The sequence below is a fragment of the Geotrypetes seraphini genome, chromosome 2, assembly GCF_902459505.1.
Source record: "Geotrypetes seraphini chromosome 2, aGeoSer1.1, whole genome shotgun sequence".
Lineage (NCBI taxonomy): Eukaryota > Metazoa > Chordata > Amphibia > Gymnophiona > Dermophiidae > Geotrypetes > Geotrypetes seraphini.
In genome coordinates this window covers 279,766,538-279,792,107 of record NC_047085.1, presented here as the reverse complement: position 1 = coordinate 279,792,107, position 25,570 = coordinate 279,766,538, and the positions used below count along the sequence as shown (strand labels likewise).

General features: G+C 45.0%; 1 protein-coding gene across 3 annotated transcripts in view; it reads right to left on the bottom strand.

The window, feature by feature from the left end:
- NSUN2 (NOP2/Sun RNA methyltransferase 2) overlaps positions 1-25,570 on the bottom strand; it is a 922,747-nt gene that overhangs the window by 751,215 nt on the left and 145,962 nt on the right. For all 3 annotated transcript variants that reach the window (XM_033929740.1, XM_033929738.1, XM_033929739.1), the window contains exon 3: positions 3,178-3,282. In XM_033929740.1, coding sequence (XP_033785631.1) covers positions 3,178-3,282 — 105 coding nt within the window. The remainder of the gene's footprint in view (positions 1-3,177; positions 3,283-25,570) is intronic.

Here is a 25,570-nt window from a genome sequence, read left to right as displayed (position 1 = left end):
TACCAGGTCCACAGCAATGGAACCTTCTCCCATCACTGGTGTAATTCCTGCGGAGTCCCACAAGGCTCCCCCCTATCCCCCTCCCTTTTCAACATTTACTTGGCCCCTCTGGCATGGACACTAGCCGACTTAAACCTTAAATCTTTCATATAGCTGATGATATCACCATTATCTGGTATGTCACCAGACTACCTTTACCCCCACTTCAACCTGAACTATAATAATAAGAGCTCCCGCAGAATAACTATGTTCACTTTTCCCTCACTGAAATCGTGTTATCTTAAAAGATTCCTCGAACGAACCTTCTCTTTTCAAGTGGTCAAACTAAATTCATGGCTCGCCCAAATTATACTTGACGCCTCTTCATATCTCCACTTTATAAAAAAGCTCAAAACTCTACTTTTCAATGGACCAAATCCTTAATGCTCCCCACTTCCGCCTTAATCGTCCCCCTTCTCCACATTAGAAAACAGATCAAAATCTCTTCTTTGCAACAGATCAAATCCTTAACCCTCCCCTCCCTCAACGCTTCCCACCTTCTCCTTTACTTTTTCCCCACCCTTCCAAGATTGTTGCTCCCCCCTCTCATCTAATATGCTTTGTTCCCCCTTCTCTTAAATCCAATTGTATTCTCTTACAGTACATACTGTATATGCTCTGTATTAGCCCTTCACCTCACCTAAATTGTCAATGTAAACAAGTTTTGACCTTTCGATTGCCTTGCTATGTTCTTCCTTGTTCAATCGCACTGTATGTAATTCATCTATTTGTTGTGAACCGCCTAGAATTCCCTGGGTATGGCAGTATACAAAAAAAATAAATTATTATTATTATTATTATTATTATCATGCCCCTAACTTCATTCACACAACAGACGGAACAATTCACCTCTTCTGTCCTCACCAAGTTAGAACTATGGACCTCACAATTAAAATTAAAATTGAACACCGAAAAAACCAAAATCTTCCTGGCAAGCCCCACCCATAAACTAACAAACACTTCCCTGAAACTGAACGGCCTAGACTACCCTATCAACCCCATCATAAAAATACTTGGAGTCATCCTAGATAGATGCTTGACCTTCGAAGATCATACCAGTGCCCAGGTCAAAAAATGCTTCTGCTCCCTCTGGAAACTTCGCACCATCAAACGCCACTTTGACCACCTCTCCTTCCGTCTACTAGTCCAATCATTAATCTTAAGCATACTGGACTATTGTAATATCATATACCTGGGAGCCTATAAAAACACCATCAAACGTTTAAGAATAGTTCAAAATGCTGCTGTCCGCCTTATCTTCGGCCTCAAAAAATATGACCACGTTAGCCCCTATTACACTAAACTCCATTGGCTGCCAGTGGAGGCAAGAATCATCTTTAAATTCGCTTGCCTCTGCTTCAAAACCTTAGCAGGCTCTTCACCAATTTACCTATCTGAACACCTTGAAATTGCTGGCCCCTCTCGTACTCGAAACACCTACCTGTTTTCCTTTCCCTCCCTGAAGGGCTGCCTCTACAAGAAATTCATCGACAGATCCCTAGCATTCCAAGCGGGCAAATGGAACAAATGCCTCTCCACTCTCATCTCCAATTCCCCCCCCTATCAAACATTCAGGAAGTTAATCAAAACCTACCTTTTTGACAAATTCCTCCGATTTATCCACCCTCTTCCTTGCCTCCTCCTCTGACCTCGACTCTCCCCCAGACTCATCATCGCCGTATGTAACACTGCTATTTGTAACACCGCTGTACGTAACTTACAGCAAATGTAACTACTCTGTATATGTAACCTAACTGCAAAAATAACTTCAATTTATCGTCTAAAATGTAAATGTAACATTACTGAAAATGTAACTTCGCTGTAAATGTACAGTCTCTTCATCTGTTAACCACATAGAACTTCCATGGTAATGCGGTATACAAGAATAAAGTTATTATTATTATTACAGTAGCTGGAATCGGAGAATCACTGCTTCATGGCAGGAATGCTCTTCAATGCTGATCTTCGGGCTGCCAGTCATACATGGTGCCTGACTGTACCTCCACCCCTATAGACTGACAGATGCGCTAAAGCAAGGGTCTCAAAGTCCCTCCTTGGAGGGCCGCAATTTTCAGGATTTCCCCAATGAATATGCATGAGATCTATGTGCATGCACTGCTTTCAATGCATATTCATTGGGGAAATCCTGAAAACCCGACTGGATTGCGGCCTTCAAGGAGGGACTTTGAGATACCTGCGCTAAAGGGTGGAGGCAAAAACACAGCTGGTACCCTGCGGGACACCGCTAAGCCTCCAAAGGACGCCTAACAGCCTGCGCTCGAACCACTGTTAAACAGAAGGTGAGGAAAAAGTGGGGATGGCCCTGAGCTCTAAAGAAACAAATGCAGGCCAGTTAACTGGTACCACTAGGGATCTACGGAGGCAGAGCTGAAGAAACACTCCAAATACAAAGAAAACCCAGAAAAGGGACGAAAAACACTGAAGAAAATAAGAAAAAGGGAAGAGCAGAACAGAAACACTTCTTCAGGCTCGGGTGCAGAAGGGAAAAACTACAGGTGGCAGTAAAGTACAGGAGGATCAGAGAAAAAAAAATCCAGAGTGGATTCCTTCTGCAGATGGCTTGTGGCTATTAGGATATAACCCACTTTTCTAGAATGTCTCTCACCTATTGCCCTGGAAATGGTAATAAATATAGTAATAATTCATGTAACAATTCAACAAGCAGCTGTTGTGTAGATTTCAGTATTTTACTCCCAAGACATACAAGTGAACAACTATACAGTAATGAACCTCGCAGGAAAAAAAAATTCCTTACTTGCTCTCAACTTTCATTTGATTCTGAGCTTCCTTCCAGAGGTAAGTTATTGCTAAACAAACCTCTAAAGCAAGGCTGCCCAAGTCCAGTCCTCGAGATCTACTGGCAGGCCAGGTTTTCTGGATATCCGCAATGAATATGCATGATAGAGATTTGCTTGCACTGCCTTCTTGGTATGCAAATCTCTCTCATGCATGTTCATTGCGGATATCCAGAAAACCTGGTCTGCCAGTAGATCTCAAGGACCGGATTTGGGCAGCTCGAAAGTTTTCCACTCCTTGTAGCTATTCTCTATGTATCTTCCTATCTCTTCACCTGTCACCTTCTTTCTGTTCCTATTGGCTATGTCAAAATGTTCTTACCAGCTCAGTGGCTGAGGTGCTTCTACCTTCTGACCTTCCACCTCCAGGTCTTGAAGTTCTTTGAAATACTTGTTCTTTAAACAATGGAGAATTTCTTTGGCATGACTAAGGAAAACAAATGACATTTTAAAACGTCAGTGGTCTACAAAACAACATAAAATCATCACATTGAACTCTTACTGTGCTAAAAGCTGAGATACAGGAGAGAGGAATAGGAGGTACCCAATCATACATTAAGAATTATAGGATGAATTTCAATTGACTGGCAAGCAAAATTTATTTATCTAGTTAACAATAGTCTGCAGAGAAAATAAGAGGAGGAGGAATTGCCATCATAGCCAGAAACACCATAAACCTAAAAATACAAGACAAAACAACCAACCCATACATGTATTTATTAGCCTGTCAAATTTCAAGCATATCACTCAAAGGAACTCTAACATTCATACTCTGCTACATAACCCCAAATAACTGGAACACAGCAAAACCAATATTTGAAGAATTCATATATTGAAACTCACTAATAACAACCTACAACCTAATCCTAGGAGACTTCAACCTTCACCTCAAGAACCAATCCTGCAAACATGTAGAAACCTTACTATCATACGTCGAGGCCTTAACATATAAAATCCTAGATCCTCAAACCACACACGAAAAAGGACACTAACTCGTCATTGCAGCCTACATGTTCCAACAACCCACACAACCAGAGATCCAAACATCAAATGGAAAATGGAACCGTTCCCTATGGTTTGATCACTACACATACTCCTTCGAAATCAATTGGACCAATAACAAAAGCATTCCAATTAATCAAAAAATAACTTACAACTCACGCAAACATATCGATCTCACCATATTCTGGACAAAAGCAGACACCATAATCCAATACTACACACCCAAAGACTTCATCTCACAATGGAACCATCTAAGTACTGCAACCCTGGACGAACTAGCCCCAGAAAAACCCAAAACCAAAATCAACAGAAAATCAAACAAGTGGTTCGACAACGAACTACTCCAACTCAAAAGAAAGAAAATGGAGAAAAAGCAGCCAAGAATCCACAAAAACAGCATGGAAAATAACAAACCAAAAATACAAGCAAAAACTGAAAGAAGAAAAGAAAAACATATTACTCAAAGCAAATAAGAGAAGGACCCCAAGACACAAAAAAGCTATTCCAGCTACTAAAAAATCTCAAATACCACACCTTACCTAGCCAACAGCAAATTCCCCCTCCCTCAGCCACATACTTCAAAAGCAAGATTGCAAACATCAGAGCCACATTCGACGGAATTCCCACTCACACAGAAGAGACCTCATTTCCCCCCACAGAAAAAGAATCAGTTGCAGCAGACAGAACCTGGTCAGACTTCAACAAACTATATAATAAATACAGCCACACAGCCTGTGACCTTAACCACTGCCCCCCATACCTATTGAAAGCCTCAAGTACACTATTCCGCTCCATGCTCCTACAATGGATACAATCTCTACTCTTAGATGGACATTTCCCACAAGACCTCAGCAAAATCATCATAACTCCGATACTAAAAGACCCCAAAAGGAACGGACCAACCATCCAACTACAGACCCATAGCCTCAATCCCACTGTACGTCAAACTGATGGAAGGCCTCATAGCCAAAAATTAACTTCATACCTAGAAAACTACAACTTACTCCACCCCACACAGTCAGGCTTCAGAACCAACTACAGCACTGAGACCCTACTAGGAACACTAATGGGACACAGCTAGACAGCATCTCTGTACAGACAAGAAAATCCTACCCTTACAACTAGACCTCTCTGCAGCCTTTGACCTGGTAGACCAAGACATCCTCCTACAAACACTAGACTCCATAGGAATCTCAGGCAAGGTACTCGCATGGTTTAAAGGCTTCTTACAATCCAGAACCTACAGGGTTAAAACAAATAAAGAAAAATCAGAACCATGGCCCAACCTCTGTGGAGTTCCTCAGGGATCACCCCTCTCTCCCACATTATTTAATATATACATACCCTCCCTCAGCTCCTATCTAGACAAACATGGCATAACCTTATACAGCTATGCAGATGACATCACCATTCTCCTCCCCTTCAACCACCCAGAATCCACCATGACAGGCACAATACACAGAACTCTCGAAACAGTAGCAACAGGGATGACAAATCGCAAACTAAAACTTAACTCTGACAAAACAAAATTCATCCGCCTAGAAAACAGCAAAACTCCAACCTTAACAAACCTAGTAATAAACTCGATATCATACCCCATTCAACCCACACTAAAACTTCTTGGAGTTCTGATCAACAGAGGCTGTACCATGCAACCACAAATCAACAAAGTAATAAAAACATCATTCGTGACTATGAGAAACCTAAGACATCCAAAAATTCAACAGGAAACAATTCCAACTTTTGGAACAATCTCTCATCCTTGGACTAATTGACTACTTCAACATACTATACCTCCCCTGCCCAGCAACCATGATAAAGCAATTACAAATAATACAATATATTGCCCAAAGAGTCATCTACTCATTGAAAAAATATGATGGGGGGTCACGTGATGCTGGAGACCTGATTGGACGTGCCTCTCCTCAGCTCTGGGCTGCCTCGTCTTAAATCTTTGCTATAAACCCGACTTTTTGCGTTTACGCCCTGCAACTTTGCACCGGATCTCCCCCTACACTTAGGCGCGAACGAAGGTTACCTTTACAGCGGTGTTTCTTTAGGGCATGCCGATTAAACCTCAGCGAGGAGTGAAGGCCAAAATCACTTCGCCGGCGCCCAAAATGGCGGAGAAACACAAGGTGCCCATGTTCACGCTCCAGGAAGCCGTTGTGCAGGAGCTCATAAGAACATAAGAAATACCTTCACTGGATCAGACCATAGTCCATCTTGTCCAGCGATCCGCGCACGCGGTGGCCCATTTAGGTACTCCTTTTTGGAGACCCGGATTTCCCGTATCCCTCAATATGCTTTGCAAGAAGGTGTGCATCCAACTTGCGCTTGAAATTCGGAACAGTAGTCTCCGCCACAACCTCCTCCAGGAGAGCATTCCAAGCGCCAACCACTCGCTGTGTGAAACAGAACTTCCTAACATTTGTCCTAAACCTGCTGCCACTCAGTTTCAGGCTATGACCCCTTGTCCGTGTCACCTCCGAAAATGTTAGTAATGCTGTTTCCTGGTCTATTTTATCAAATCCCTTTAGTATTTTAAAAGTCTCTATCAGATCCCCTCGCAATCTTCTCTTCTCGAGGGTAGTCCCAGTTTTCTGAGGCGTTCTTCGTAGCTCAAATTTTCCATACCTTTGACTAGTTTCGTGGCTTGCCTCTGCACCCTCTCCAACAGAGTTATATCCTTCTTTAGGTATGGAGACCAGTGTTGGACACAGTATTCCAAGTGTGGTCTGACCATTGCTCTGTAAAGTGGCATTATGACCTCTTCCGATCTGCTCGTGATCCCCTTCTTAATCATGCCCAACATCCTGCTTGCTTTCTTCGCCGCCGCCGCACATTGAGCCGAAAGCTTTAGGGTTCTGTCTATCAGTACGCCCAAATCCCTTTCTTGTTCGCATTTGGCTAATGTCACCCCCAACATCTTATACTCATGTTCTTTGTTTTTCTTTCCTAGATGCATCACTTTGCATTTATCTATGTTAAAATTCATCTGCCACTTTTTCGCCCAAGTTACCAGCTGGTTTAGATTTTTCTGGAGATCCTCGCAGTCCCCTAGAGAGCCAACCACCCGACATATTTTTGTATCATCTGCAAACTTTGTTACATTGCATGTTGTTTCCTCTTCAAGGTCGTTTATAAAAATATTAAACAAGATAGGCCCAATAACCGAATCCTGGGGCACGCCGCTGGTCACTCTCTCCCAGTCCGAGAATTGCCCACCCGATCTCTCTCTTGTGATGGAGGATAAACTCACAAAAATTCAATCATTTATGGAGGAAATGCGGGAGCGCCTGGAGTCTCAATCCAACAGATTGCAGTGAGCGGAGGACCGTATAGCACAGCAAGAGGTGCGCACTGACAATTTCGAGGAGCAGCTGCGGTCGCTGGAAACTTCTGCCTCCACTCTGAAGGATCGGGTGGAGGATCAGGAAAATCGCAGCCACAGAAATAATCTGCGATTTATAGGGATCCCTGCCTCGGTGCGTGATGTGGATCTCCGCACCCGACTGGAAGCATGGCTGCCCACGGTTTTCGACATCCAGCCGCCTTTGACCCCGGTGCTGATAGAAAGAGCTCATCGGGTGGGCACCCGCAGGGAAGACGATCAACGCCCGAGCCCAGTCATTGCGCGATTTCTCAATTTTGCAGTCAATGAGAGAATTCTATCCTTGTTTCGCAGAGGGGCCGCTGTGCAATTTGAAGGGCAGAAAGTTCTTATGTTTCAAGACTTCTTGCCTCAAGTCTCCTACCAGCGCAGAGCTATGGCTCCCTTTTGTAATGAGCTTTACAAACGCAATATCAGAGTCACTCTTCAGTATCCTGCACGTGCACGTGTTTTCCATAATAACAAGGTTATCTTCCTGGAAACTCCGCAGGCCATGGAACAATTCATTCAAAAGCTTCCTTCAGACCTGGAACCTCCCAGGGTAGCGGACTGACTGTGTGCACAGAAATATTGAACTTGATCTCCTTGCTGCTCACGAATCTGAGAGGCCTATGTGTGTTCTGGACTTGATCCGTGACTCTACAAGGGATTTCTTGTGGATTGGGGCCGTTGCCCGAAGTTTGATGGTGATGTGGCTGGTATTCTACTTCCCAGTGGCATTCTTTTCATCTCTGAACGTTTCACTTTGCTGTACTTCCGCGAATGCAGTGATGCTGCCCTCTGATTGTTGATTGAGAACATAAGAACATAAGAAGTTGCCTCCGCTGATGCAGACCATAGGTCCATCCTGCCCAGCGGTCCGCTCCCGCAGCGGCCCATCAGGCCCATTGCCTGAATAATGGTCTATATCTATCTATACCCCTCAATCCCTTTTTCTTCTAGGAATCTATCCAAACCTTCTTTGAAACCTTTTAATGTTTTCTTGTCTACAACAGCCTCTGGAAGTGCGTTCCATGTATCCACCACCCTCTGAGTGAAAAAGAACTTCCTAGCGTTTGTTCTAAACCTGTCCCCTTTCAATTTCTCCGAGTGCCCCCTTGTACTTGTGGTGCCCCTTAATTTGAAAAACCTGTCACTGTCTACTTTTTCTATGCCCTTCAGGATCTTGAAGGTTTCTATCATGTCTCCTCTAAGTCTCCGCTTTTCCAGGGAGAAAAGTCCCAACTGCTTCAATCTGTCGGTATATGGGAGATTTTCCATTCCCTTTATCAGTTTAGTTGCTCTTCTTTGTACTCCCTCAAGTACCGCCAAGTCTTTCTTGAGGTACGGTGACCAGTACTGGACACAGTACTCCAGATGCGGCCGCACCATTGCACGATACAGCGGCATGATGACTTCCTTCGTCCTGGTCGTAATACCCTTCTTAATGATACCCAACATTCTGTTTGCTTTCCTTGAGGCCGTGGCGCATTGCGCCGATGCCTTCAGTGTTGCGTCTACCATCACTCCCAGGTCTCTCTCCAAGTTACTGACCCCTAGTGGTGTGCCCCCCATTTAGTATGTGAACATCGGGTTCTTTTTCCTCACGTGCATGACCTTGCATTTCCCCACGTTGAAGCTCATCTGCCATTTTTCGGCCCACTTTTCCAGCTGCGTTAGATCCTTTTGGAGATCTTCGCAGTCTTCCCTGGTTTGAGCCCTGCTGTATAGTTTGGTGTCATCCGCAAATTTAATGACTTCACACTTGGTTCCCGCCTCTAGGTCGTTTATGTAGATATTGAACAGGAGCGGTCCCAGCACCGACCCCTGCGGAACTCCGCTTGTGACCCCTTTCCAATCTGAGTACTGGCCCTTTACGCCAACCCTCTGCTTCCTGTTTGCCAGCCAGTTTTTGATCCATCGGTGGACCTCCCCTTGTACCCCGTGGTTCCATATCTTTTTAAGCAGTCTCTCGTGTGGTACCTTGTCGAAGGCTTTTTGGAAGTCAAGGTAAATGATGTCTATAGATTCCCCTTTATCCACCTGGCTGTTCACCCCCTCAAAGAAGTACAATAAGTTTGTGAGGCATGACCTACCCTTGCAGAAGCCATGTTGACTCGGTTTTAGCTGCCCATTTTTTTCTATGTGCTCACAGATGCTGTCTTTAATCAGTGCCTCCATCATCTTTCCCGGGACTGAGGTCAGGCTCACCGGCCTGTAGTTTCCTGGGTCTCCCCTTGCGCCCTTCTTGAAGATGGGCGTGACATTTGCTATTTTCCAATCCTCCGGGTGCTCTCTTTGTGGGGCATTCTTCTTTGTTACTGTTCATTTCTCTTGATATTGTCATTCATACGTTATTTATGTTCCTATTTTGGTTCCTGATGCTACCCATACTATGGATATTCACCGCCCCACGTGCCTTCTACTGGGCAATGACATATCCCTGTTTGCTTCCCCTTTTCTACAATGTTTGCTGAGGCATGTACTTGTACAAGTTCCTGGTTGCAATGTTTGCAGTGTTTATCTGATTTTATTCTGGGTTTTCTTATTTTATGCTGATCATTGGCTGCTTTGCGGCAGCCCGGAGCTGGTGTTTTCTATGCTGTAATGTTGTGCAGGGGTAGACTATATAGTCTGTGGTGGGGGGAGGGAGGGGGAGGATTGGAGGAATGGGGTGGGATGTGAGTGTGTGGGTGTGGATGGGATGGATGTGTTTTTTCTGGGCAGCTGAGGTGCAAAGACTTGATTCTGGTTTGGTCACTATGGCTATTGGGTGGATACCTACTTCTCGCAGGGACTGGGTTGGGGGGATTTGGCTGGGACACCCCCCCACCCGGTACTTGGCGAATTTTGGGTTTCTTTTCTGCTGTCTGATCTTGCTTTCCTTTCCTATGGCTAGTCTTTCTGTTAATTCTTTGAATGTGGATGGGTTCCATTCCCCGGTGAAACGCACAAAAATTTTGACCTATTTGAAAAAAGAACGCTGTGACATAGCATTCCTTCAGGAAACTCACCTGTCCCCCACTGAGCATCTCAAACTTCGGAGGGACTGGGTGGGACAGGTGGGTTTCTCTGCTTACTCTTCCCGGAAGAGAGGGGTGACGATCTTGATTCATAAAAAAATTCCCTTTACTGTTCATAAGGAGCTTAAGGACCCCGAGGGCAGATACTTATTTCTGATTGGAGAATTGTGGGGATGTCCTTTATGCCCCGAACATTTACTCTCATGAATTTTTCTCCTCCTTGATGGGACTCTTAGCACCTTATTCTTCTCATCAAATGATTCTTGAGGGTGATTTTAATGTGGTGGCGGAGCCCCTTGTGGATCGCAAGCCTGCTAAATCTGCTACCAAGGGCCACTATGATAGAAGTATCCCCTTCCTTCTTCGGGAATTGGGATTGTTAGATGCTTGGCGGACCCTGAATCCGGATGATAGTGATTTTTCTTTTTTCTCCCACCCTCACAATGTATATACTAGAATCAATTACATACTCATCTCTGCTGGACTATTTTCAAAGCTGTCTCGGGCTATTATGGCCGCTCCACTGATGTCGGATCACGAACTTCTGGGAACTACTTTTCAGTTTTCTTCGGCCTCTCCTGGCAGGATTTGGCGGATGTCTCCCCATTTGTATTCTGATCCCAATTTCAAGCCCTATTTGAAGCGCAAATGGGAGGACTTCCTTGCCACTAATGGTGTGGGGGATGTCAGCTCGGTTTTATATTGGAAGGCCGCTAAGGCTGTTATGAGAGGCCACGTGCTTGCTTACTCCGCAGCTGTTAAGAAAAAGCGAGATGGGGACTTATTGACCTTGACTGCCGAGTTGCAAGGTCTGCGGCGTTCTCATATCTCGAGTCTCACACGGGAGCTGCGGGACCGACTCCGAGTTGTTAAACATCAAATAAATGACATTCTATCTCAGCGAGCTTCTCGCAGTATTTACTTTTACAAATACAAATTGCATGCTTGGGGTAATAAAACTGGTCGGTTACTCACGAACCTGATCCGGCCCCCTCGTACTCGTCATGTTATCACGCAAATAAAGGACCGGGCGGGCAAACTGCATACTCAGCAGCGGGAGATCACGAGCCAATTTCTCCAGTTTTACCAACAGCTCTATGCTGAGCAGCCTTCTGACGATCAGGCCCGGGATGCCTTCTTTTCTGGCTTGTGCATGCCTAGCATCTCTGAATCTCAAAATCTTCTTCTTAATCGGCCGATCAGTGGAGAGGAACTTCAAACGGCCATTCAACGCCTTAAACTAGCCAAGACTCCGGGCCCGGACGGTTTTGGAACGGAATTTTATAAGCTCTTACCACCTTCCGCTTTATGCGCCCTTCAGGACTATTTTATGGGCCTCCGCTCAGAAACTCCTCCGGGAAACACGCATAATAATGCCCATGTGATCATTTTGCCGAAGCCGGGGAGGCCCATGGACCAGTTGGGCTCCTATCGGCCGATTTCGCTTCTGAACCAGGACGTCAAGCTCCTAGCCGGGATTTTGGCGTCGCGTCTAAACGTGCTGCTCCCGGAGCTGATCCATGAGGATCAGGTAGGATTCGTTCCTGGACGGCACGCTTCCATGAACCTACTAAAAGTCCTTGCAGTACTACAACTGCCTTACCAAGCTTCGGACAAAGCCTTGATCACCAGCCTTGACGTGGAGAAGGCATTTGATATGGTGTCCTGGCGTCATCTTTTCTGGGTGCTTGCACAATATGGCATCTCCGGGGATTTTGTGCATTGGGTATTTGCTCTATATTCTTCCCCAAAATCGCAGTTATTGATTAATGGAGGAATTTCTGATCCTTTTCCTCTTGGCCGTGGCACCTGGCAGGGTTGCCCCTTATCTCCACTGCTTTTCCTTCTCTCTCTCAAGCCCCTAGCTATCCGCATCCGCCAGGACACGACTCTGCAAGGCCTGAGTGTGGGGGGGGGGGGGGTCTGAGTTTCGTATTAGTATGTTCGCATATGATATGTTACTTTATGTCAAACATGCAGACGTTCATCTTCCCCGTCTGATGCATATTATTAATTCTTTTGGTTCCTTTACTGGATTAAAAATTAATTATGATAAAACTGAAGCTCTTCTTCTCAACGACTCGCTGGGTGACAAGTGGTTCGAACGCTTGGGGGTTGGTATTGCGCCGGGGAATTTGAAATATCTGGGGATTCTTCTATATAAAAACCCGTGCAAACTCTATGAATCTAATATCTCGGCAGCTATCGGACGGATTAAGTCCCTCTGTCATCGGTGGCGCTCCCTTCCCTTATCCCTGATGGGACGGGTAGCCCTGGTTAAGATGGATCTCTTTCCTAAACTTTTATACGCTCTTCAAACCGTTCTCTTTTGGGTTAGTCGAGAGGATGAACGTCACTATAACTTCATTATTCGTAGATTTATCTGGCAGAACAAGTGGGCTCGTATAGGTTTCCCTAAACTAACTCGGAGCAAGGAGCAGGGGGGACTTGGCCTACCGGATATCCGTCTTTATAATGTTGCGTCCCTATTCCGATGGATTCATGAACACTTGACTTCACATCGTAGATATTCCCCGCCGGGCCTTTTGGCTTCTTGCTGCTCCCCTATATCTTTTGTATCGTTTATCCATGGGAGTCCGGGTTCGTCGGTCTCTTTACGCTACCCTACCTTGGATTTCCTCCTCGCCTTTCGCAAAGCGTGGACATGGTGGAGACGTCTACAACATAAGGTGCCTCATCCGTCTCCTTTTTTGTCATTATTGGGTAATCCGGGGTTTGTACCCGGACTTCGGGGTCTGCCAGGCCTGAAGGTCCGCCTCGAACGACAGTCCACCATACTTGATTTGTTGCATTTGGGGGGCAGCCAATTTCCTTCTTTTTCCCTGATGTGCACCCACTGGGGGCTCCCCACCACGCAGGCTTACCTTTATATTCAAATTAAGCATTATTATTTATTCCTCTCTGCTGTCACTTCGAACTCCCGGTCCTGCGGTGCCATCGATGAACGGGCCTTACTTACCCCCCCTCAAAAGAACAAGATTGCTACTTGGTATAAAGAGGGTCGGGACTTTCAGGGGGAGCGCTGCCTTCAATCAGTAGCGGATGATTGGTCCCGGGATTTAGGCTTAACGGTCTCTCTTCCGGATCTCCAGATTTTCTTTCAAAATATATACCTTTTTCTCAAAAATGTATCTTTACGGGAGACCCAATTTAAGATCTTACATCGTGCTTACCTCTCTAGGTCTAAGGGTTATGTCATGAAACTTTGGCCGGATGATCTTTGTATTAAATGCCAACTTTCGCCAGGGACCTATCTACATTCTTTCTTTCTATGTTCTACTCTCTCTTTTTGGGACTCCGTTCGGGCCAATTTAGACGCTACTCTTTGTTGTACCTTGATTTGGAACCCAGCTGCGTTACTGTTGGGTGATGTACAGGATCTCTCTCAACAGTGGCTCAGCTCTTCTTCTCAGAAATTTGTCCTTCATGCGATCATGCAGGGGGAAGCAGCTTCTTCTGCAACATTGGGCAACTCCTGAGGCTCCTTCTTACCCGCTCTGGCTGGCTCGCATGAAGATCCTGGGCCTTTATGAGCTACAAACTTATTCTTCCCGTACTCAGGATATATGGAAGGAATATTGTGCACTGTGGGATAAGTTTCTGGTGTCTTGCCAGGAGAGTTCGCCTTGATCGTGCTGATCTTCTTGTTTCCTCTCCTGCGCTCTTTTCTTTAACTCTTGCCTGACTGGCTCTGTTTCTGCTCCAGTTTTACAATGTTGATACATGTCTGATCGACTACTGTCCCACCATTGCCTGCCTTCCATCTTTTTAATCTCTCTTTTTAATCTTACTTTCTACGCTTGATTTCATACCTCTATTCCACCCTATTATTCTCTTTCCTCGTTTTGTGTATTGTTTCTATCCCTTTATCTTTGACTGCCCGAACGTCTGGTGAATGTATGTGTGTGTGAGAGAGAGGATGCTGGGGACGTTTGAGTGTATGTTTCTATGCCTGAGGGTTGGTGTGGGGGAGATTGTGTCAGGTTGCCTTGGGGGTGTTGCAGTGGGTGCTTTGAACCCTTTCCTATCATATAACCCATGAGCATTTTGGTTGATGGTGCCCTCGCCTCTCCTTTTCTCATGTCTGCACAATGGGATAATGTTGCTACCTACCTCCCTGATTTTTCGTTCGCATTGTGCTGACTCTCTCGAACCTGGAATGTTAGGATTTGTATTTCCCGCTTTGATTTATACAGCTGGCTCTACTAGTTTTATTTGTATCATTTGTAGCATTTGTATGTATTCTTATTTTCGTACTTGGCAATGTTTTCTGTGATGCTTGAAGTGCTGTTACCATTTGCTCAATAAAAACGAGTTTACAAAAAAAAAAAAAGAAAAAATGTGATCACATCACAGAAGCATACCACGACTTACACTGGCTCCCAATACAAGCAAGAATACACTTCAAATTCTACTGCCTACTATACAAAGCTATTAATATATAAAGCCCACCCTACTGGAACAACCGACTAACCCAATCCACCTCAACCAGGCACAGGAGAACCCACTCACTATTCACACACCCACCTACAAAAAATGTCAAAAGAGGAAAACTTTGACAACCTAATGGCCACCAAAGCAGCTAAACTACACAGACAAATCACCAATCTACGACCACAAACTACAAAACCTTCAAAAAAACTAAAACCCTACTCTTCAAAAAACACATAAAACCTGTTTAACATGACCAGTTCCTTCCCTAACTCCAACTACCTCACACTCCACCCATATCTAACCTAAAATGTTTCCAATTACCCAACATGTTACTCCTTAAGTTCTCGACAATTCTTATATAATTCTTATGTAAGGCTTACAACAATTCTCATGTAATGTAACAACTCTTGTTAGCTTCTAACAACTCTTGTGTAATCCGCCTTGAACCGCAAGGTAATGGCGGAATAGAAATCACTAATGTAATGTAATCTAGCTTTGTAGTGCATCAGGGCACACACAGCCAGTCAAATTGTCACGATATCCACAATGAATATGCATGAGAATTATTAATAACTAGTTGTTAAGCCCATTACATTAACGGGTGCTAGAATATATGTCTGTCTGTCTTTTTCTTTCTGTCTCTTTCCTCCCTCCATTTCCCTGTGTAGCGCTGTCTCTGCTTTCTTCCTCACTCTGCACTGTCAAGCTGTAACATTACTGCCTAGCTTTTTCTCCCTGCAAGCATCTCGGCTCTCTTTCTCATCCCCAGTCTCTTTGCTCTTTTTCTCTTCTTGCAGGGGTCTCTGCTCTCCTTTTTTTATATGTTCCTGATTCCTTCAAACTTCTGATTTCTCTGTATGCTCCTGATCCTGTGTTTCCCTGTAGGTGTCTTTTTTTAAATTTTATTCCTTCTTCAGTCTCTGTTCTTTATCTGAACATTCCCTTCCTCAGTCTCTCCAACTGCAGCTCTCTTGCCCTCTAAGCCCTTGCTGTGCATGTCGCTCCTGATCCCCTCTAGTGTTTAAGCCTGTTAAAGCCTCCTTCCTTCACATGTCCCCTATTTTCAGCCCCAGCTCCAAACTCATTTTTTAGCCTCCCCCCATCCCTCTTCTCCCATCTTTTTCCTTTCAGCTTCCAGCCCCCTTTTCTCCCATGTCCCTGGAGCCTATTAATCCACCGAGAAGCCCCACCCTTCCCTGCCCCAAATGGAAGCGCCCCTTTCCCCCTCTGTGGCAGTGGTTGTTTTTATTTTTGGTTTTGACCGGGGTTTCTCCCACTCTTCCTCCCCTTCCCCTTTTGCCCCCTCTCACTTGTTTGCTCTCCTATTCTCACCCATTTTCTGCCTCGCTTTCCCTTTCTCTTCCAGGACCAGTCTTGCTGCCTTGTTATGCTGCCTGGGTTTCCATGGCAACCCTACTCGCGGGTCTGTGAGTGTCGGGCCGTAATGTTATTTCCTCGTGTGAAGCTGTCCGGGTCTGGCGGCGCCATGTCGGGTGGAAGTGGGGAGGCGGGGCCTAAGCACCGGCCAGGCGGCTCGTGCCGCCGGCCCCCAGGAGCCCGAGGCCAGCGGCGGGGGAGGCAGGGACATGCCTGGCGTGCCATGGTGCTGACCTCGGCGCTGAAGCTGCTGCAGAGACAGACCTACACGTGGCTGTCGCACTGGCACGCCACGACGGGTGGTGCGGACTCCCTCGGCGGTCGCTGTTTACGAAAGGATTCGGAGGAGTTGAAGAGCAGGAAGGCCTGCGTCCAAGAGTGCCGGGTACTGTCACAGGTAGGTGCGCATGCGCACTCCTGCGGCCACAGACCTACAGCACACGGAACACGAAAAAAGGAGTGCGCATGCGCGGCTAGCTTTTTATTATATAAGATAATAATAATAACAGTTTATATACCGCAATACCGTTAAGTTCTATGCGGTTTACAATAGATTAAGCGAGGTACAAATTGATTGAATTTAAGAGGGGGGAAGAGAAGAGTTAATAGGACCGGAAATGCGTTGAGGAGGCAATGCATCTCTCTCTCATGCATACGCACTGTGCAAATCCTGAACACTAGACTAGAGAGCTGCACGGGAACGGGGATGACGAGAATCCCGCGGGTTCCCCCTTTGGGTCACGGGGATCCCCCCTAGGGTCGCAGGGAACCCATGGGGACGCGGGGATCCTGCGGGGTTCGATGTAACTCGAGCCGCAAGGCTCGTCTTCTTTTTCCTACCTGCCCTCCCTCCCTCCAATTTCAGAACTGACATCGGGGAAGACTTCCAGTTGGCTATGTGTGCTGGGGCAGTGCAGGCAGGAAATAGAAGACGCGGCTCGAGTTCCATTTTGCAGGTAATTTGCTTGCAGATGAGGGCTGGGAGGCGGAACACAAAAGGGGGGGAGGGAGTGCGCTTTTGGACATAAGGCATGAACTTGGGAAACAGGATGGAGGAAGGGAGGGAAAGATGCTAAGGTGGGGGAGGGAGTGCATTTTTGGACACAAGGTATGAACTTGGGAAAGAGGATGAAGAAAGGGAAGGAAAGAGATGCTGAGGTGGGGGAGGGAGTGCGTTTTTGGACACAAGGCATGAACTTGGGAAACAGGAGGGAGGTAGGGAGGAAAAGAGATGCTGAAGTGGGGGAGGGAATGTGTTTTTGGACACAGAAGGCTTGAACTTGGGAGAGATGAAGGGAGGGAAAGAAATGATTGTGTACACGGGAATGGAAGAAAGGAGAATTTTTGGTCATAGGGAGGGAGGGAGGTACAGATGAGAGGGAGAAATATTGTGGTGGAAAGGGAACAGTGGGACAGATTGAAATTGATGCAAGAGGGAGGAATGTTGGACATAGTGGTGAAGGGAATGGAGGGAGAGATGTGGCATGGTGCTGGAGAGGGGTGATAGAAAGAGAAATGTTCGGCATGGGGCTGGTGGGCAGGCACGAAAGATGAGAAAGGGATAAATGCTAAACCATAGTAGGAGGAACCAATGGACAGCAACAGAAGAATTTACAGAAGATGGGAAAGCAGAAAAAAGAAATTGGGACCAACTTTATGGAAAAATAAGTCTCCAGACAACAAAGGTAAAAAACAGAATTTATTGACTAAAATATGTCACTGGCAACATCCATGAGCCACTGAGGTGCCAGCATCTGTGACTCATGAACGCTACTGCTGCCTTCCAAGCTTGGCAAAAGGGACCCCCGGCCAACTGCAAAGGAAGTCCTCAGCTGACAGCTTGGGGGTTCTCATCAGCTGAGTATTTATATTTTATATTAGAGGCTCTGGTAGAAACGCGTTTACAAAGTATGTATTCTTCCCAATTAATATTTCCAAATTAATAAAGTCTCTTTGCTTATTTGTAAATGGGTCTCTACCAGAGCCTTTAATTCAGTAGCATAAATTAAATGCAATAACTATTTCTGAAGTTTATAGGGATGGGCAGGGACGGAGGGGATTCCTCGCGGGGACGGGTGGGATTTCTGTCTCCGCACAACTCTATACACTAGACTACCGCAAAAAAGTCAACCTTAATGCAATGGAATGAGTATCAACATTGGCATTCATTCCTGGGGGAGGGGAGGGGAGGGAAGCAAAATTTATCATCTTTCCCCAACCCTCTTTACAGTAGCCTGCAGACAAATTCTGCAGAATGGTATACACAGTTTTGTAAACTGTTAACTTGCAAGAATTACTAGAGAGGAAAAAATAAGATAAGCTTTATGAATTACCATACACATTTATTTACAGGTACAGTAAAACCAACCAAATGCCACTGGTTTTCCTTTCACTACCCTGTTTTACTACTGAAGAGATTGCTTAACATTATATAAATGTAAAACCTCTTTTAGAAACCAACTAAAATAACTTCTAAGTATTCAATCAATACAGCATCAACACAAATCAGTCATAATACATACTTTATCACATAGAATATGGTATTGCAAGCATGTGTTTTTCATTCAGGAGTGAACATGGCATCTTTATTCTAGGCAGTGCAATCTACTACATTAATTCTTAATTTCAACTGATATGATAGCAATTTGTTCCGATGTTTAAAGTGAGCATGTGCAAATTCGATGCATGCGGGAAAAGAGGAACCCGAACTAAAGCATAGCTACACAATGCAATATAGTAACATAGTAGATGACAGCAGATAAAGACCCAAATGGTCCATCTAGTTTGCCCAACCTGATTCAATCTAAAAAAATTGTTGGGGTTTTTTTTCCCCCTTTTCTTCTTAGCTATTTCTGGGCAAGAATCCAAAGCTCTGCAGTGTTCTCCCCAGAAATTTTTTCCAGCCGGGTGGCATGAAAAAGTAGCCGGATGGGGCGGAATGGGGAAATTTGGTGGTGGGGAAAATTAACCCCCTCTTTTACTAAGGTGCGCTAGCATTTTTAGCGCGCGCAAACCCCTGCACTACGTGGGAAAACTAGCGCCAACTCAATGCTGGCGTTAGCATCTAGCGCGCATGGCAATTCCTCCGTGCGCTAAGCGCACACTAAAACCACTATCGTAACTTAGTAAAAGGAGCCCTAAATGTATACTATTTTTATTAGTTAATTATTATTATTATTTTCCAATGCTCAATATGACTTCCTTTTTTAATGTTTGACACTTGTGCCAGAATATTTTTATTAAATTTAAGAAGTATTTGCCCTCTTTCAAATGGTATAGAGGTTTAAAAAAGGGAAAGGCATTAATGAAGTCATTAGGTTCAATCTAGCCATTTATTTCTGCATGAATTTAAACAACTAAAAAAAAAAGATAAATATAGCTCATCCAGTCATACAAGAAATGGCTCTACAGCAGGGGTGCCCACACTTTTTGGGCTTGCGAGCTACTTTTAAAATGACCTAGTCAAAATGATCTACCAACAATAAATTTTTTTTGAAAACACAAAGCACAATGTATGCAGAGAAAATATTAATTATCATTTATATTCTGTGGGTTTTCAAAGAGGTCAAGGCAGACGATTCTATGCAATGTCACTTCAGGAACAACTATACAAAAATAGACAAATATACCCCCTCCCTTTTTACTAAATCGCAATACTGGTTTTTAGAGCAGGGAGATGCACTGAATGCCCTGCGCTGCTCTCAATGCTCATAGGCTCCCTGAGCTAAAAAACGCTATTACAGTTTAGTAAAAAACGCTATTACAGTTTAGTAAAATAGTGCAAAATATAGACAGCAGATATAAATTCTTAAAACAGACACATTTTGATCACTAAACTAAAAATAAAATCATTTTTCCTACCTTTTTGTCTGGTGATTTCATGAGTCTCTGTTTGTACTTCCTTCTTCTGATTATAAATCCAATATTTTTTCTTTCTGCCCCTCCCCTTTTCTTTCTGTCTCTCTTTCTTTCTCTATCCCCCTGCCCCCCCAAGCCAGCGCGTCAATTTCTCCACTTCCCCGATTCTTTCCCTACCCCCTAAGCCACCATGCCAATTTCTCCCTGCTTCCACGAGCCAGACCAGGAATGTACAAGCGCCGGACTCAAAGACTTCACCTCTGATGTCAATTCTTAAGTTGGAGAGGAAGTTCCAGGCCAGCCAGGCAGCGATTGGCTGGCCCAGAACTTCCTCTCTGACGTCAGAATTGACTTCGGAGGTGAAGTCTTGTGAGTCCAGCGCTTGTACGCGCCTGGCCTGGCTCAGGGAGGCAGGAAGAAAAGGATTGCCAAGGCAACGCGATTGACTCACATTGCCTTTGCGATCTACTGGTCGATCGCGCTCGACCATTTGGGCAACACTGCTGTTATGGTATCCTGTCCTGACCTGAGGAAAGGGGTTTAGTCCCCAAAAAACTGCCTTATTTCCATTTCCTATTTATAAACTTTAATCAATAGATACAATACTACTTGATTCTACGTAAAGCAACAAAATTTTTTTTCTACCTTTTGTCGTTTCTGCTTTAATCATCTTGTCTTCACTCTTCTTTCTAGCCAACATCTGTCTGCTCTGTCTTCCATGCAGCATCAGCCCCTTCCATCCACTGTCCGCCCTCTCCCCGTTCCATATGGCATCTTCCCTCTTTTTATGCTCCTTCAATAAACTGTCTATCCTGTGCCCCTTCTCTTCTCCTTTGATTGATTTCAGCTCTGCCACCTCTCCATTTTTCTCTCTCTATCAACACCCCGTCCCCTATGCTCTGGCAACTCTCTCTTCTCCTTTCTTTCCTTCACACCCCACAGTCTGGTATCTTCCCTTCCCTGATTCTCTGGCATCTCTCTTCTTTCCTTTTCTTCCATCTCTCCCTCCCCCTCCATGCTCTGACATCTTCTCCTTCCTTTCCCCCTTCCTTTCCCCTTGGTCTGGCATACTTTCCTCCTTCCGTCCAATCTCTGGCATCTCGTTTCATTCCCTCCCTCATCTTCTTTCTCCCTCCAGTTGGGTGCAGCAAGTATCTCCCCCTCTGCTCCCTTTCCTCCTTCTGTCACCCAAGGCCTGGCGTCATGAACTTCTTCAGGCAGCAGCATTCACAATTCGCTGCTGTTGCCAGCTTCGAGCCTTCTTCTCTGTCGGGTCCTGCCTTCATAGAAACAGAAGTAGGCAGGACCCTCCTTCTCTCTCTCCCCAATTGGGTGCAGCATTTATCTTCCCCTCCCCCCATTGGGTACAGCAGTATTATCAGCATTTCTCTTTCCTTCCCCCAATTTGGTACAGCAGAAGCGGCATTTCTCTTCACCCTCCCCCCTAAATGGGTGCAGCAGCATGACTCTTCCCCCTCCCCCTATTGGGTACAGCAGCATCATCAGCATTTCTCTTAAACCCCCCCCAATTGGGTACAGCAGAAGCACTAGCATTTATCTTCCCCCTCCCCCTCTAATTGGGTATAGCAGCATTTCTCCTCCCATTCACCCCCCCTCCCGTCTCACACACCCGGCAGATTTGCTACAGACAAAGGCAAGTTGCAAGTTTCCCTTCGTCGCTGACCTATCTCCCAAAGGTCAGCGACAGAGGGAAGCTTACAACTTGCTGCTCTTGCTTACGTCGGGCCTTTCTCATTGCCGGGTCCTGCCTTCGCGGAAACAGAAAGTAGGCAGGACCCGACAGCGAGAAAGGCCCGAAGTAAGCAAGAGCAAGTAAGCTTCCCTCCGTGGCTGGCCTATCTCCCGCATGCTCAGGGGCTTTAATGGTCCGTGCCGGCTTCTCTTCCCTCCCTCCCCCCCGACGTAACTTCCGGTTTCGGAGGGAAGCCGGGTTCGAGTCGCTTGCTGGGTTTTGTTTTGCTTAAAGTCCGGCGGGAGTCTTTCGGCGGCTCTTCAGGCTGCGCGTTACGCAGTGGTGGCAGCAGGATTCGGCAGATGACTGCCGGGCGGTAATCTAAATTTGCTGGGCGGAGCACCCGGCTGAAAAGCGCTGGGGAGAACATTGCTCTGCCCGGTATTGTTCTTAGGTTCCAACTACTGAAGTCTCCGTCAAAGCTCACTCCAGTCCATTTTCACCCTCCCAGCCATTGAAGCCCACCCCAGCCCATTCTCCACCAAACGGCCATATACAGACACAGACTGTGCAAGTCTACCCTGTACTGGCTTTAGTTCTTCAATATTTATTATTTTCTGATTCTAAATCCTCTGCGTTCATCCTCTGCTTTTTTGAACTCTGTCACCGCAATGTTCAACATAAGGGACAGTGCCCAGGAAAAGTATCATATATACTCAAATATAAACTGAGGTTACCCTTTTCCCACCAAAAAAGGAGAAATAAAGGAAGACTTGTGTGTGTGTATGTGTATGTGTGGTGTGTATGTGTGTGGGGCTATCGGAGTCTATCACAGAGGCGGAGCTCCTGGAGTTTTTGGAAAGATGGCTGGTGGACACTTTAGCTCTCCGATCCGTGGCGGGTCCGATGCATATTGGCTTGGGCCCAAACGAGCGTCGTCAGAAAAGCTGTGAGTGGTGATCTATAAGCCCTTAAATTTGAAAATCACTCCATGCTATGCTTTCAAGATTACTCACCTTGTGTATCCAGCTAGCGCCGTGCATATGCCCCTCTCTGTGCGGATCTGCACCGCAAGCATGTGCAGTTTGCCCTGCTGTATCCCGCCAAACTTAAAATTTTTTACGAGGGTAAGCCACATTTTTTTTAATAAACTAGCTGATGCCACACATTTTGTGGCTCAGATGGCTGTACCGACTACCAGCTCATCGACCCAGTGAGATCCCCTTGGACTCTCTGTGGATGGTGTCTCCCTGGGGATCTTTGTTGTACAGCTGGTGCGGCGGCTCCTGCTTAGTTTTCGATTCCTTTGTGCCTGCAGCGCCAAATAACGGACCCCCCCCTTAACAGTGTTTCTATGCTCATACCAGAGACCACGAGCCCTTTGTTCCTTTTGCTGCCTCGGATCTACTCAATTGCTGCCTCTATTCTGTTCCTGTGCTGTGCTGGAGGTGGCTCGGGAGCTGCTCGGGATGGGCTTTTTGTTTGTGATGTGGGTTTGCTGACCTTTGGTGGGATTTTCTTTGTGGGGAGTTTGTAAGTGGGGCTGTTGTATGGGCATTGTGTGGATCAGGTCGGGAGATGGTGGATGGTGGGCTTTTGATACCTTTCTTGTTGGGGTCTTTACTGGGTTGTCTGATAGTGGATTGCGTGATTGATTTGGGTTGAGTGGACTGGGCGGCGATTTGGTTGGTTTGAGCACTAAAACAGGGTTGTAGAAAATTGGAACGAAGATGGAGAAAACTAATTTAGATTCTGATAAGAGGAATTGGAAAGTTAAAATTAAGAAATATAATTTGGAGATTAGCACCGCAAGAAAGAATTATTATGGTTCCAAGATAATTAAATTCAACAAAGTAGCACTCTTTTTAAACTTTGGTGATCCCTATCTTTATTAAATACAAACCCAAAACATAATATTCCAGCTACAGAGGAATTAGCAAAATTTTTCAACAACAAAATTACTCTTACTAGAGATACTTTTCCAGCCATTAATTTTGATGATTTTACTTTAGCTTCTGATGAACCTACACTAATCTTCACGGACCAACTCTGGAAGGCATTTGATCCTGATTCAAAGCTTCAAGTCCTAAAATTATGTGAAAAATTGAAAAGGTGTAGCTGTACTTTGGATCCTTCCCTTCCTATCTTTATGGTTCCTTTATAGGCCATCACTTGGTTGACTTCCTTACTAAATCATACTCTCAGTAATAGCCATTTTTCATTGGAGATGGGTAAAATAGTTCTAACACCTTTATTAAAAGGGGTTGACTTGGACCCCTCAGTCTCTTCCCACTATCAACCTATTGCAAATATAGCTCTACTGACAAAAATGTTGGAATCAATTATTTCCAAACAACTTTCCAAATATTTAGAAAAATTTTCTATTCTATTACCATTTCAACATGGATTTAGACCTAATTTCAGTACAGAAACTCTTTTGATATCTTTAAATGCAAAAATTCAAAATTTACAGTTACAGAATATGCAGTATTACAATTTGACTTGTCTGCTGCATTTGATGTGGTTCATCATGATATTTTGATTCATATGTTGGCTGACATAGGACTAACCCATGTGGTTCTAGATTGGATTAGTATATTTATTTCGCGACGTTCTTATGAGGTATGCTTAGAGGGCCAGGTCTCATCTTCATGGATACCCAAATGTGGGGTGCCGCAAGGTTCTCCTTTGTCACCTATTTTATTTAATAGCTATATGACGTCTTAAAATAATTTCTGTCTTTCGCCTGCAGAATCTATTTTTACCTATGCGGATGACATTTTTATTTCATTGAAAGTCAAACATGATTTCAGTGACCTGGTTACAGGCATAGATAGCTGTATCGCTAAGCTCCAGAGTAGGGGGAATTCTATTCAAATGAACCTAGATTAGTTGATCTCCCTACTAATATCGCACTGAAATCAAATATTATATTACAACTTGACTTCACTTCTAGAGTTTGGGGTATTATTCTGGATTCCTCTCTCACTTTTAATGACCAGATAAATCCCTTAGTAAAGAAATGATTCTTTAGTTTACTCATGCTGAGAAAAGTCAGGGCACTATTTTATCAAGAACATTATTTATTACTGGTACAATCCACTGTGTTGGCCCAGTGGGACTACTGTAATTCTATTTATTTGGGTATTAAACAGGGCAGTTTAGATCGTCTCCAGTTAATACAGAATACAGCAGCCAAACTTTGGAAAAAGTACATAAGAACATAAGAATTTGCCTCCGCTGGGTCAAACCAGAGGTCCATCGCGCCCAGCAGTCTGCTCCCGCGGCAGCCCATCAGGTCCATGACCTGTAAAGTGATCTTTTGTCCAGAACCTGTTCTTCCCTAATCCTTTATATCCTTCAAACCCCTTTTCTTTTATCTATACCCTTTCTTTCTCATTTATCTGTAACCTTCAATCCCCTTATCCTTCAGGAATTTATCCAATCCCTCTTTGAAACCCCATAATGTAGTCTGACCTATTACACCTTCCGGAAGCGCATTCCAGGTATCCACCACCCTCTGTGTAAAGAAGAATTTCCTAGCATTGGTTCTAAACATGTCCCCTTTCAATTTCTCCGGATGTCCTCTTGTTCTTGTAGTTCCCAGTACGCTAAAGAACCTGTCCCTCGCCACCCTCTATATGCCTTTCATAATCTTCTACGTCTCTATCATGTCTCCTCTGAGTCTCCGTTTCTCCAGGGAGAAGAGCCCAAGTTTCTCTAACCTCTCAGTGTATGAAAGATTGTCCATACCCTTTATCATTCGTGTGGCTCTTCTCTGGACCCTCTCAAGTATCGCCATATAGCAATGTTACTTACCGTAACAGTTGTTATCCAGGGACAGCAGGCAGCTATTCTCACTAATGGGTGACATGATCCAATGGAGCCCGATGTGGACACCTCACAAGCATTTTTGCTTGAAGAAACTGGAAAT